The following is a 15,415-nucleotide window of genomic DNA, read 5'->3' on the forward strand; positions in this document are numbered from 1 at the left end:
GCTTTAGCCTTCTTAACTCTACGCGAACGCGATCTTGGCCATGCGATCGCGAAGGACCACTTCACACCCCTACGCGATCGCGTCCTCAAATTCACGAACGCGAAGAACAACTTTAGCTGGCCTCTCAGATTGCCTTACGTGATCGCGAGATCTCCCCCGCGAACGCGATGAAGAAAAATTCTGCAACAAAATACCAGAAAATCTACTATCTTCCTTAAGTTCAAAATGGCCCGTTGAGCATCCAAAACTCACCCGAGCCCTCCGGGCTCCAAACCAAACATGCACACAAGTGCAAAAACTTCATACGAACTCGCTCACGCGATCAAAATACCAATTTAACACCTAGAATTACGAATCAGATACCAAATCAAATGAAAGTTTTAAGAAAACATTAAAACTTCTATTTTCACAACTGAACGTTCGAATCATGTCAAATCAACTATGTTTCTCACAAAATTCGACAGACAAGTCATAAATGACATAACGTACCTATAAAAAATTTCAAAACTCGAATCCGACCCCGATATCAATAAAAGTCAATTTGTGGTCAAACTTTAAAATCTTTAAACCTTTAGGCTTCTAGTTTCCGTTAAATTGCCATAACTTGAGTTAGGGATCTCCAAATTAATTTTCGGGCATACGCCCAAATTTTAAATCACGATACGGACCTACCGGAACTGTCAAAATACTGATCCGGGTTCGTTTGCTTAAAATGTTGACCAAAGTCAACTCAGTTGAGTTTTAAGGCCCTATTTCACATTTTAATCAATTTTTCATATAAAAACTTTTCGGAAACTTATACGGACTGCGCGCGCAAGTCGAAGGATGAAGAATAGTGTTTTTCGAGGTCTTAGAACACATAATTAATTATTAAATTTAAAGATGACATTTTGGATCATCACACCTCCACTCTTGATGATCTTTAATTAATACTCTCTATCGTTGTTCGCATTATAAGTACTTTAGAGTTTCTATAAGAAAGATGTTTAATAACTAGTCATAATTTGTCTAAATTATGTGTTATCTCTCCCTTAAATGTCTCACGTTATTAATACTCTACTAGTCTCAGGGTTGCTTTGCGCGTGTATCCTAACGTGTGTACCTTATCTTAATAATTTTAATTTTTAAAATATCACATTAATATTATATTGAAAATTATATATGCTTCTAACAGTATTGACCTGATTTGATGATAGCGGCTATTAGATGAACAATGAGTGATATCTTAGATACTATCCCGCACATTAGGATTGACTTCTGGTTTATTTCAACCTTGTTAGGTATTTTCGCTAAGAAAAAATGTAAAAAATTTAAACAGATAATATTCAAATAATAAAGATGGTCAGAAGCGTGTCGACATTTCAAAGAATTAAGCCCTACATGTATATAAAAGAATCACAAATTTCTAAAAGCAAAAATTCTACGGCAATAACATGGAACTAATTTGAACAAAAGAATTTTATTTAACACGAGTTTAACTAAAATACGCCAATAGTTTATAGAAATATTTATACTATTAGGTCATCCAACAAAAATCTACAAATAATCTTTCGTAAAAAAGTGAGATCTATAATATGCTATAACATTTAAAGATGACTTTCTAATGTGGATTTTTCACACTTATAATATAAGTTAAAACTCTTTTAATAACATTTTTCGGATTGTATTTTTGCATAATGACTATTCAAAAGGTTGTAACTTTTGAGGTTCTTCTTAAAATCTTTGTACTTAGAGATCTAGGACAACGTTTTTGATGTGAGTAGTATTAAGGTTGAATGATTTTGATAGCTTTTTTTTTTATGTAAGTACTATTAAGGTTGAATGATTTTCAGTTTCATTTCTTTTCCTAAGTACAATTTAACAATGAGTGAATGCAACATATTAAAATTATCATCAAAATAACAAAATAGTACTAAATTCAAGCATAGAAGAATTGTGTGATTTTGCATGAAGTGTCGTTAGCATAACATGCCTGAATGTACTAAGATACAATCCACGAATATAAAAATTGTTAAGAATTAATCGAAGTGGTGCATACCCCTAGGATTAAAGTAGTACCAACAAAAGTTGTACGCAAGTAAGAAAAATACTAATGTTTTTTAAAGCAATGAAATAAATGGTTTTCTAGCCTATATGGTTGTGTTAACATTCAATAGTAAAACGTTAGTCAATCTCAAAATATTAGAAAGCAACATAATAGGTTAGTAATGTTACGTAAGGAAAATTTATATAATTTAAAATCTTAATTAATTTTAAGTCCCAAAATTTAGGAAAATTTTCATAACAAAATTTGATTTGATTTCAAAGTCCTAAATATTAGAAAAATATTTAAATGACAATTTTGTCCAGTGTGAACTCTATTTTTTAAAGGGTAAAAAAGGTAAATAACATTTCGTTAAGTACCTTCGTGCTTTTAATATAGTATAGATATAGATATAGATTAACTAAAGTAGTAAATACAACAAAAATAGTAATTATGTCTCAATCCCAAACATGTCCATTGTATGAATTTTCACTGATCATGTTACTTTATTTAGACTCATCTTATACCAAAATTATGTAAATAAAATAAAAATATTTGAAAGTTCAGTATATTTTCTAAACGTATGAATTTCTAAAAGACTAGACCACATAAATAGAAAAGCAGAATAAAATTTCAAGAAAATAGACTTGCCTAGACTGAGATCAAGAATATTTGAACAGACATCAAATTGCAACTCCATCTCTTCCCTTGTTGATCTTCACATTATTTCCTAATCAAAGAGTCCTACCTACCTGCAATATAAGGGAATCATATAGTTGATCTCTTGAATTTTGTTATTCTTATATCATTAAAAAACACAAAATCTTTGCACAAGTAAAACAATGTGTCGAGTTCAACAAAAAAGGCAGTCCGACGCACAAGATATTCCACGATCATACAGGGTCCGAGGAAGGACCGCACTCCAAGGGGCGTAATATAGATAACTTACCCTAATGCAAGCATTAGTGGTTGCTTCCACGACGCGAACTCGTGACCTATATGTCACACACAGACAAGTTTACCGTTGCTCCAAGTCAAAACTGAGAAACCTATAAATAAAAGAACCATGCAGCTCAAACCTGACTTCAAATACCAGGGGAAAATCAATCTAATATGCAACATAGTTCCATACACAAACATAAAGTTTCAACTATATTGTTTACAAAATCTGCAGTGTCAAATGAATCAGAATATTCAGTACTTATTGATAGGGATACTAGGTTAGTATCCCCAAATGTTTCACACTAGTAAATCAAACATGATCTCACATACAATATGAAAGAAATGCAAATCCCAGAAAAAAAAAGGGAACTATAAAAACAAACACCAGCAACTTTGCCAGTCCACTACATGGAACAAAAAGTTAAAAGAGAAAAGAATACAAAAAATGACAATTCTAACTCTCAACATAGTACCAGAGGTACTGGTCCTGTCGTGGGTGCACAAACACATCGACTACAATAGATGGTATCACATATAGCTCGCCATCTGATATACATCTCGATCAAGTGCTGAAAATGGATCCTATGTTGCTTTTAGTATATTGAAACTTCAAACTGTCACAAGCGCCTTGCTAGCTCTATAGATCAGTTTTCTTATATCCGAAATATATATTATGAGGGATACTATAAACATTGACGTCCACTTGTTTCTCATAAGTCTGTTCTCCTATCTATCTTCAGATATCCAAATAACAAGATCTCCTATGCTGCGATTCCTGAAGACAGTAAAAAGAAAAGATGAGCTGTTTCAATTTCTCAATATTTTGGCAAAACAGAACAACATATAGCCTTCTTTCAAGAATTAACTTATGTTAAAAAAAGATAATATACGCGCACGTATTGCATTTCTTTCAGGCATTCAACCGCAAATTTAACAGAAATGGAGGCAACCCAGCATCATATATCTTCAATGAAATTTCATTGAAGACCGTTGAAGACATAATGCTCAATCTAACAGCTTAAGCTTTTACATGAGATGGTTACACACTTCAACATGGTAGCAAACCAGGCAGAGGTCCTGGGTTCGAGTCTCACCGCCACGCAATATCAAAAAGAATTTTCACGTGCTTGGCTCATCAGCATTAATCAAGCCCGCACGTGGGGCATGTTGAAGACATAATTAAATAAATAAAAGTGTGCTTTCTCTAACAGCTTAAGCTTTTAGATGAGATGATCACACACTTCAACAAAGACATCCTTTTATTTGTACACTTGAACAATGAATCTATGAGATAAAACTGGTTTGTCTCGACATTTTCCATTTAAGGCTGCTTTTGCTGTCAGCTATTAATTGTGACTCCAATACCAAGCAATGGGATCTGGCAAGGGGAGGAAGGACATAGTTCATCTCGCCCCGACCTCTTTTCCTAATTACACGAGTATCTCATATTAAATCTCATGCTTGTTTGTGTTATTCTATTTGTAATCAAAACAATTGTGCTACCAAATAATAAATTACAAAAATAAATATGAAGTATTTAGCATTTTTTAACCATGGTGTCCCGGCCAATTTGCGCGCACCTCGACTAACTTCACGGTATACCTGCTACCTCCCACCGGACTAGATAACTCTGTCCACCAAGATTTGAACAGATGGGGAGAAATCACCAAGTATTTTTTTTTCCTCACGTTGGAATTTGAACCTGAGACCTTATGGTTCTCAATACACTCCATCGACCACTAGGTCACACCCTTGGGTGCATGAAGTATTTAGCATTTAGACACTAGATAACTTACTTTGTTATACCATACATTATTTGTGTGAGTGTGGCGCACACTCGCACCTGTGTGCGTGTGCGTGTACGTGTGCATGCCTGCAATCCACAAATATAGTCAGGGTGAAAAGTAAATCACGCTCTCATCCATGTCCTGGTGTATACACACACACACACCATTCAGGGTTGGTGAATGGTGAAGATGGCCTTTTCCACTCTAGATGGGCGGGTCTAGGCAGTTCTCCCAGTTTTTTCACAGCCCATCACCATAGCGACAATGCTCTGCTATCTTATCTTATCTTTGGTCATGAAAATATTCTGGTTGCCTAGACTACGCTTATGTAACTACAATAATTCCCTTCTTTTCTTTTTAAACAATAAACAGATAGTATATAAAAGTTGAACATTATAACCTTTGTAACTTTCAGCATCACTTCTGCTTTTAACCAGTTACACACACACATATTTGAGGGCAAACTGCAGTTACATATCAGTATAACCAATATCTGGAAATATAACAAGACATGTCTAAAATTCCAAAGCAACATACTCTAAAAGATAGGCTGATCATCAAACTCAGAAATGATGGAATAAAATGGCGATTCGAAGTATAATATTACCTCTATTCGATTGTCTATTTGCAATACTGTAATTTCCAATATAATCCTCAGAATCTTTAGCAGAAACATCTGCTGGATTTCCAAGACCATATTCAAATGAACCAGAACCATCTGCATCAGAAGACACAGCTTGCCAAGCTCGATCACCGTACACTGAACCGCCATGGAATTGATCTCCGTAAGACCCCTCGTAAGCGCCAGTTGATGCTGTAAATGATGTAGTAGTAGCAGCACCTGCTGCATTATTTCTTCCAAGTCCGCCCGATCCCAGGCCGTAATTATTTTCCCCACTCCTGAAATTCCCACCACCGTATCCGGAAGAATTACCACTGGGAGCAGAAATAAGAGATGCACCCCAATTACCACCGTTATTCCCGAAGATGCCGTAATTACCACTTGTGGAGCCCACAAATGAACCCAGGCCACCAGAATTTGCTGAAGAGTTAAGGCCAATGTTTCCCCATAAATTCCTCGTTGGGGAGCTTAGAAAAGACTCCCCTCTATTGCTGCTTGTGCTATATCCAATAGGAGTAGTGTATCTGCTTGAATTTCCAGCAAAATACGGGTTCAATATTCGCCCGTAACCAAGATTATTGCTAAAGTTGGAAGCTCCTGCAAAGGTGGGGCTCAAAGCGGGATCCAAATTGACACCCATTCCATAACCAGGAGAAGCAAACTGAGAGAAACCGGTACGACCACCGGCAACCGGACTATACCTGCCATCCATTCTGACCCCATATCCTCCGACTGAAGTTAGATTATACCCGTGAGCAGCGTAGTTGTTAAGGAAGTTGTTGGCTCTATTGAGTCCGTAGTTGAATCCCATGGGGAGAGGGCTGCGGCTGGGACCCGGAGATAGCTCCTTTGGAACAGCGCGCTTTACTTCAACCATTTTACCATTTAGTTCATGAAAATTCTTGTACAATGTCCTATCAACTGCATCCTCTGAATCATAAGTTATAAATCCAAACCCTCTTGGCCTCTGAGTATTATGGTCATACATCACTACGACGTCTGTAATTGTACCAAACTGATCAAAGTATGTCTTAAAATCACTCTCCGTGACTGTAGATGCTAAGCCTCCTACAAATATCTTTTTTGTGCGTCCAGGACCAGGCGATCCTTGAATGCTGCTATTGTTTCTATTTATTATTATTTGTTGATCATCTCTAGGAACAGCCTTCTTTGCCTCAACCTGAAAATTGAAAGCAATTTCTCATTTGCAGATATTGAGATGATTATCCATTTGATAAAGAGCTCTCTAGTTGAGTCTTTGACGTCAGGGGCGGAAAGAGCTTTTAGGTTCCACGTTTATCTAAACCCACTACTTTCGACGCGGTGCATAAATTTATATGTAAAAATCTATTAAAACTGCCATAAATAGTAGATGTGAACTGATAACTTTAAACATATATAATGAGTTCAATGCTAATAACCTTAAAAGATTGAATCCATCGAGCTTAAATCCTGGATCCATCTTAGTTTGAAGTGTATATAAGTTTTATGCGAACAAGAGAGGTTTCTATCAATTAGCTGCCGCAAAAGTACAATCAATCGTTCAGCATGAAACAACCTCGCATTACAGCTTCCCCCGCCAGTTGACAATTAAGTAAACATTGATTATTAAACTTGTAGAGTTGTGTATACTACCCTAATCTCTCAAATAAAATACTACAATTAACAACTATTACGCCTCGATCTCAAACTAGTGGGACTCGCTTTATGAATCCTCTATATCCATTTCACTCCAATATCTAAGATAAACAACAACAACAACAACAACAACAATAATAACAACAACAACAACAAAGATGACAACAATAATAAAGACTACTATGCCTCAATTCCAAACAAGTAGGTGTCTGTTATATGAATCCTCACTGACTACGTTTCTCCATTTAAATTCGTCTAGATGACTTAAAAAGAACTAGAGATGACAAAAGAAGAATTACCGTTCGCCCGTCGATCATGTGCTTCTCCATAACCACTCTTTCAGCAACAGCAGGATCAGAAAAGACAACAAAACCAAAACCACGAGCACGACCAGTATTACGATCTCTCATGATCACAGCTTCCACCACTTCTCCATATGACCCGAAATATTCTTTAAGACGATCCTCATCCGTGTCCCAAGAAATCCCACCTATAAATAGCTTACCGAGATCTGACTCCATCATTTCTGCAATCATAAGTTCAATCGCCAACAAAAAATTTAAGTTTCACCCGCATATAAAAATCAAATCTTGCACAACATAATGCAAACATTAATACTACTAGGCGATCAGTAATAATTTGTATTAGCAAAATTATTGCACCTACATAACAAATCAGTTTTATTTTCTGCAATCATGAGTTCAATCGCCAACAAAAAATTAATTTACACCCACATAAAAAAATCAAATCTTGCACAAGATAATGCAACAATTAATCAAAACTGGATACTAGGGAATCACTACAACTTTGTATTAGCAAAATTGCCTGCATCTGAATCAAAGTAATACAGACACATGATTATCAACTTGGTATAAAACATATTCAAAATTCAAAAGGCCCCACATAAAAAAATCAAATCTTGCACCACATAATGCAATAATTAACCAAAACTGAATACTAATAAATCACTACAACTTTTATACAAGCAAAATTGCCTGCATCTGAATTGAACTAACACAGACCAGATAATTATAACAAAATATTGGAAATTCAGAAGACCCCACATAAAAAACAAACATGAAAAGATCCAAATGTGGATTGAAAAAAAGGAATTAACAAATTAAAAACCAGACCTTATGTAGCAAATCAGGCAGACTACGAGGTGGGAATACTGATCAGAGAGAGCAAAGTGGGAAAGTGTTGGATTCAATCCAAAAACATGGATCCTCTTACCATTAATCAAATAACGATCCAATGTGTCTGAAAAAAAAATCAAAATTCAAATGGATCAGAAGCTGAAAAAAAAAGTAAAAAAAAAGTGTATGTATGAAGCAAAAGGAAGTTAAGAGGTCAATTTGTAAAAGACTGACCATTTTCAAGACACAAATTATATAGGAATAAGGTGAAAACAGAGGATGTGAGTGCTCATCCTGTACCCCTCTCTCTCTCTCTCTCCAAATGTCCCTCTCTTCTCTTTGGTTATTCCACTTTTTTTTTAAAAATTATTATTATAAATTATTCCTGTTAATTAGGCTGGGCTTACCCATTTTCAGCCCGGTTCAGCCCGGCACCGTAGCGTGTGGCGGGCTGAGACGGGTTGGGCGGGGAGCGGGTTTCAAACGAATAATTTTTTGATATCGGTGCACCGGAACCCGCTAAGCCCGTTAACCCTTAACGGGTTGTTAACGGGCTACAGCTCGGTTCAACCTGATTTTTTAACTTTTTTTTTTTTTTGACCGTTGCCAACGGTCAAATTCAAATATGACCGTTGGCCAACGGCCTTTTTTTGCATAAATGGTCATTTCGGCCTACCCTTAAGAAAATAGCCCCCACACCCCTAGTATTTGAAAAATTATAATTTTAACCTTTTAAAAACTATAAATAGCCCCCCTTCTTCTTCATTTTTCTCACAATTCACTCTCTTACTACTCTAATTCTCTCTTGATATTATTGATTATTGTTCTTAAATTCTCAATTACTTATTATTTCAAATTTCATCAAATATTTAGTTTAGCCATTACAAAATTATTATTATTATTATCAAATATCAAGTATTCAAGTGAAGTGTGGTATCAACTATCAAGTATCGATCTATCAATTGAAGTTTGATTTTTGATATCAAATTTAGTGCGGCATCCGGAATCCCGGTACACTCGTTCTATATCTTTCTCTTCTTTGGTGTACATTTATTTAATTATTTACAATTATTAATTTAATTTACATAATGAATACATTTAGAGAAGCCAAAAAAACGTGCACTATTATTTGTGTGTTATATGCCATTGGATAGATGGTAATTTTGGTATGCAAAAACGTATTATTGCTTTTAAATATGATGAAGATCAAAGTTGTACTGGTGCATTTATAAGTAATACTGTCCATGAAGTTGCTATATTTTATAATCTTGCAGAAAAAGTTTTGTGTGTGTCATTTGATAATGCTTCTAACAACAATGCTGATATTACAATATTAAAATTGCATCTACACCCACCACTTCCTGAAATTTTTCATGTTAGATGTGCATGTCATATTTATAATTTGATTGTGAAGAGTGGCCTTGAATTATTTAGAGATGATATCACTTTAGTTAGAAGAGTTGTTGGTGTAATTCAAGGAAATAATAGAAGTGCCAGATTAAATGCATTTAAAGAAAAATGTGTACTATGGACTAAAACCAAGACTCATGCCTGGAGAAATAGTAACTAGGTGAAATTATACTTATTTATTCTTAAAATGTTGTTATAAATATAGAATGCCTATAACTGAAGTTGCTAATTCTCATTGTACCGATCCTAGCCGTTTGTTAACATCTAGAACTTGGGATGTGATTGAAGATGTTGTAAAAAATTTACAAAATATTTATGTGGCACTTGAGTTTTCTGGAGCTTATTATCCTACTATTGCAAATGGTTTAGTTCATATTGCTGAAATTTCTCCTTTACTACATAATTTGAAGAATAAAGAAGGATATACTTCTATTGTTGAATCTATGCTAGATAAGTTTAAAAAATATTTTTACCCAATTCTCCCTATTTACCTAATTGGTGCTATTTTAAACCCTTCTATCAAAATAGTCATTTGTCGCCAATTAATCACTGCTTTATATTCTTATATGGATATTGGACCAACTGAAACTCCTGATATTGACACTTGTATTTCTGATCTACACAAACATTTAGAAACATTATATAATTATTATGCTAACATTGTTGACGCTTCTTTTGCTGTAGATGCAAATATTCCTTCAAGTTCAGTTTCAACATCTGAGACCAGTGCTTTGGATGATAATGATGGTGTTGAAGATTATTTGATTTGGTCTACAATAGGGGAGCATCAACAAACCAGTAGCAGGAATATTGATGGACTTCAATTCTACTTGCAAAAGTCAGCAGAGTCCCGCACAAAGGAATTTCTACCACTGGTTGGTGGAAGAGCAACTCAAATCAATTTTCTGTTCTTTCGGCCATGGCTCGAGACGTGCTAAATGTGCCGATTTCAACAGTCGCATCAGAGAGCGCATTTAGCCAAGCAAGGCAGCAACTAAGAGATACCCGTCATTCATTGGGTAGCAACGCTTTGGAAATTCTAGTGTGCTTCAGAGATTTGATAAGATCATAACGACGAAATCAAGGGCATGACGAGGTAGATGAAGCGGAAGACCAAGAAATTGTAGATATAATGGTTTATGGTTCTGATTCAACCAATGGCAGAAACCAAGAACCTCATGTTGACATGGATGAACTTACAAAAATGATGCAAAACATGGGATGCACTATTTTTTTAATTTATAATTGTTGTAAACTTTTAATTTGCAAGTTCAAAAATAACAAAATCAAAAAAGAACTTGCAACTTAATTTGAAGTATTATATATTATTCAATAAAAATATCAAATGAAAGTCTTTGGAGCTTGATCCTTATATATTGCCTATTGGTCTTATTAAATAATTTTTTGTAACCACTTACTTTCAAATTTTAATTTTAAAATTATAAAATTCAAATTTCAAATTTAAAATTTTAAACTTCAAAGTTTAATTCTAAGCCTTAAAAGTTTTCAAACACTTAAGTATCAATAACATTGAATAAGAAAAATAAAATTTACTTAAAAAAAAAAAATAATTCCACGGCCCGCTAACAACCCGCTAAGCCCGAACCCGGACGAACAAAAAAAACTCAAAAAAGTACAACCCGCTAACAGTCCGCTAACTCAGCCCGCAACGTTAAACGGACGAGCTGATATTTTTTGTGTCCAGCCCGTCCCAGTCCGCCCGTTAAACAACCATATTATGAATATTGAAAGGGAATGAAAATTCTTGAATACTCATTCCTTTTCAATTTATGTGATATAATTTGTCTCAAAATTTAAATAAACATATCATAATATTAATATAATTATAAGACTTTAAAATGAGAATTATATATTTTTAGCCGCTCTCAAAAATAATAATCGGTAAATTATATATATATATATATATATATATATATATATATATATATATATATATATATATATATATACACTTTTTGGCTAGCAAATGGAATTAGTTTCAGCCGACCAACCAATTTTGTATTGTGCCCTTTTAAAAATTTGTAATCTTAAATATGATATCTCTATACCACTTTATGTGATTGTGCCAAAAAGAGTTTTTTTTATTCGTGATTTTTAATATATTTATTAAATATTTTAAATTATTAATATTTGTGACTTATAATATTTTTTATGTAGTTTCTAAATATGTAATATTTATTTTAAAATAATTAAACATTTTAAGTTTGAATCACACCAAAAATTAGATAGTTAACTTAATATTCAGAATTATATCACATAAAATGGGATTAAGGGAGTAGATGTTTTCAAACGGCCGTGAATGAGTACGTGCCTATATTTGTCTGTACATTTGGGTGTGGCAAATCGTCCGGTAAAAACAATACTGGTGGGGACGCCTACGTTATTACATAAGATATGACCAAACTTTTCTATATAGTACTGTTTATCACCTCAAGAATGATACGTTCCAAGTACCTGTCTCAAATTTTATGTCGCATTTTTTTTTTTTTGCCTCTTAAAAAAATATTAAGTATTAGAGATTTTTAAATGTTTTATCCTTATTTAAATATTAAATTATAATTTTTCTTAATTTAATATTTATTTATAATTAAGGTATTTATATTATTCAAGAACAATTAATATTAAGGGTAGAATAGGAAAACGATAATTAATTTAGTCTTGAACTTCTAAAATGATAAATAATTTGAGACGGAGGGAATAGTATTATATGTCAGTATTATATATAATACATAAGTATAATTTTTGTCGTTAAAAATCTTTTTAAGAAATTCTTAGAAAAAGCACAGTCAAACAAAGAACAATTCGACTCTCTCTCAAAGACTAAATCAGAATGTCAAGTCAACGGTTAAGAAATAGTATTGCAATTACCACTTGTTTGTGATAATGCATCTCGATTTAGTATAAATACATCTTTAAATAAAAATTCACCAATATATATACAGTTTGAGTCGAAAATAAATAGTTACACTTGCATCTGCTGCTTTCTATATGCATGTCCAGATCTTTTAGTGTCATTCTTTATAGGACAAACAGAGTAAAAAGCAATATGATGGATATGATTTCGATCTCCACCTTTAACTAGAAGTCCCGGATTCTAGTTAAAATTCATAATACAGAGTGTTTCTTTCTTTTTTATTAGGCCTTAAACAGCACGAAATCGGATTAGTCGGGGGCACCGACTAATCCGGTTTTACATTTTAACTCTGTATTTTATTCGCATTCTCAAGGATTTTTTTTTTTGGAGTGTTTTACATTTTAACTTTGCACCTTTACTGTTTGTATATTATAATGATCAGAACCTTTAACTTGAACTTATCTTCATATACTTCCTTTACTAATTACTAGGCATTTATCTTTTTATTTCAATCTCTCAATTTGATGTCAACTTCCACGAAATGTAATAATATTTAATAATATCTTTGGGAAAAATAGCGAATCTTTCCTACCAAGAAAAAAAGACAAACAAACTTGTTTATATGTTTTGCTTAAAAGAAGGTGATAAAAGTTTCTGTAACGATTTTCCCATGATTTGTTACCAATAAACAAGGTAGTACATGCGCGCACATTTAATAAAGTGGGAGAATAATCTTTCTTTGATTTTCACTTAGTGTCCAATATTTGTATTCACCAGAAAATATTAAAGCCATTTATAATAAAAGCGACTTCATACTCCTAGCGTGAACTCGAAATCCCTAATTAATAAAAAAGGAATAAAAAATAATTCAATCATCTCCTTTATATAGGTTCTACGGACCGATGCCTGCTGCTTCGTTCTTCTTCCATGTTTTGCTACTTATTCAAGTAAAGAATTATTAAAAATTAAACAATAATATCAATTACAATTACTACAATACTAAGACTCCTAATAACAACAAAAATAACACTATATAATAACAATAATAAGTAAATATTAATTTTCGTGCCTTGCTTTCTCAATGCCGTATGGACCACCTAAATGATCATTAACTGAAAAAAGAAAGTCGTGGACTGGTCTATGTTTCAAGGGTTGTGAGGCCTTGTACCTACTTTTACTAAACCAAATTTAATACTAATGTTTATCAATATGCAGACACCTAAAAACCAATGCCTAATTCGAAAATCCGTAAACGGGAGTATACATACTTTTTTGTCATAATAATAGTTATGTTCGAGTCAATTTGGGTACATTTATATCATTTCATACGGTGTTTTATTTAAGAATGTCAAAAAATAAAGAAGTAAATATACAAAGAAATCAAGGGGAGTCAACATATAATAACATATAAAGGAAAACCTAGTGCACTAAGTTCTTTCTATGCGCAGGATCCGAAAAAGGGTCGGACCACAATGGTCTATTGTACGCAACCTTATTATGTATTTTTGCACGAAATTATTTCCCCGACTTGAACTCGTGATCTCCTGATCACATGACAACAAAGTGTGATTTTACGGACGACAGGGCATTAGTTGACACTCTTTGGAATAAAGTGGCTCCGCTACCGGTTCCGGGGGATACCTATAATTTTTTAGGGGACAATACTTAGCATTTGCAGGTACTATTTTAGACTTAGATCAAAACGACCAAAAGAAGCACATGCCTATAGTTAAAAAGCGACAGTGGGGGTATTCCTAAACCCTATCTGGGGACATGCAGGCCCAGAAAGCATTGCTAAAATTTGAATTTGCCCAATGTAGGAATGATTGAAGAAATGCAAAATTTAAACTCGATGTTCAACTTTACCTTAAACTTATTGTATCGTTAGAATCATGGGTTAAAATCTATTATTTACTGAAATTTTACTAGGTTTACAAGCTTACAATGGCGAGATCACGATTTTTATTAAAATATGTGAAAATATGTAAAAGTAAACATATAAAAAAATCAAGGGGATTTCAACATATAATATATATACATATAAAAAATATTACTTATCTATACAGTGTAATTTCGCGCGAAAGGGTATCAACTGACAACCCTTATTGCTATAAGGTGGTATACTTATATCTGTACTCCGTATCGACAGTTCTAGATGCAAGTGAATTTATAGCCAAAATGCTATGTCGGCCTCTGCAGACATTGGACAGACGTTCCTGCTTTCTGCCTCCCTATGCTTTGCCAAAACCCAAATAAAACGCATCTGGCAAAGAAAATCTTTATTGGGGAGCAATATCATTCCTATTGTCTCTGCATCGTTTTTTTTTTAAAAACAATGAACGGAGTCTTTGTTCAAATGTAGATGATAACTAAGTAGAGATAACATGAGATCTTTCATAGTATTGAAACAAAGAGGGTACAAAGCGCATGTACAACTGTGATGCATCTACTGCACTTTTCCCGTTGATTTATAGCCCGTTTAGCCAAGCTTCTAAAATAAGTTTTGTTTGTCCCAAATATAAGTAACAATTAAATTTGTACGCGGTTTAAAGGGATACATAGTTTAATTCAATACGAATAATTAAGAATAAAAGATAAATGAATTAAAGACAAAATAAATGATCAAACCAATCGATATGTACTGACCAAGCCTGATCTTAGATTGAACAGTGAAACTCGTCCTCGATTGGACCCTCGGTACAAGCTCGGTCGCGAGTGAAGGAAAGAACAAATGAATAATGCCTTGAACAATAGCTAGAAAACAAAAGTAAATTTTTATTGCTTTGAGTTGCGTGTTACAATGTGTCAGAATAAAGAAAACCTTCCCCTTTATATAGTGGAAGAATTCCAGTCTTAGTACAAGTCTAAAAAAGGTAAAAATCTTCTTTTTCTGGCAAATATTAATGTACAGTTGATACTAAACGGGATTCGCGCAGTAATATCCGATTGATGGCGAATATTATGGCCTCCTACCCGTCATGC

The 15,415-nt window shown here is 33.7% G+C and overlaps 1 protein-coding gene across 2 annotated transcripts; it reads right to left on the reverse strand.

Annotated features, from left to right (window-relative positions):
• Positions 1–3,152: 3,152 nt before the first annotated feature.
• Positions 3,153–8,473, reverse strand: LOC104091039 (heterogeneous nuclear ribonucleoprotein 1). Of its 2 annotated transcripts, XM_009596290.3 has the most exons (5): positions 8,383–8,473; positions 8,146–8,272; positions 7,312–7,538; positions 5,360–6,554; positions 3,153–3,740 (listed from the first exon to the last, which is right to left on the reverse strand). In XM_009596290.3, the coding sequence occupies exons 3-5, from the start codon at positions 7,534–7,536 to the stop codon at positions 3,727–3,729; spliced, it is 1,434 nt and encodes a 477-aa protein (XP_009594585.1). In that variant the 5' UTR covers positions 7,537–7,538; positions 8,146–8,272; positions 8,383–8,473; the 3' UTR covers positions 3,153–3,726. The 2 variants fall into 2 exon arrangements, with proteins under 2 accessions (XP_009594585.1, XP_033510642.1); XM_033654751.2 differs by lacking the exon at positions 8,383–8,473 and having other exon boundaries at positions 7,312–7,537; positions 8,146–8,277.
• Positions 8,474–15,415: the final 6,942 nt, after the last annotated feature.

The sequence above is a fragment of the Nicotiana tomentosiformis genome, chromosome 8 (genome assembly GCF_000390325.3).
Source record: "Nicotiana tomentosiformis chromosome 8, ASM39032v3, whole genome shotgun sequence".
Lineage (NCBI taxonomy): Eukaryota > Viridiplantae > Streptophyta > Magnoliopsida > Solanales > Solanaceae > Nicotiana > Nicotiana tomentosiformis.

Excerpts from the sequence above, each read along its gene's own strand:
- LOC104091039 (XM_009596290.3), bottom strand. The coding sequence starts at position 7,536 with ATGATGGAGTCAGATCTCGGTAAGCTATTTATAGGTGGGATTTCTTGG. Across the intron at positions 6,555-7,311 it reads ACATGATCGACGGGCGAACG|GTTGAGGCAAAGAAGGCTGT; the intron begins GTAATTCTTCTT and ends TTCAATTTTCAG.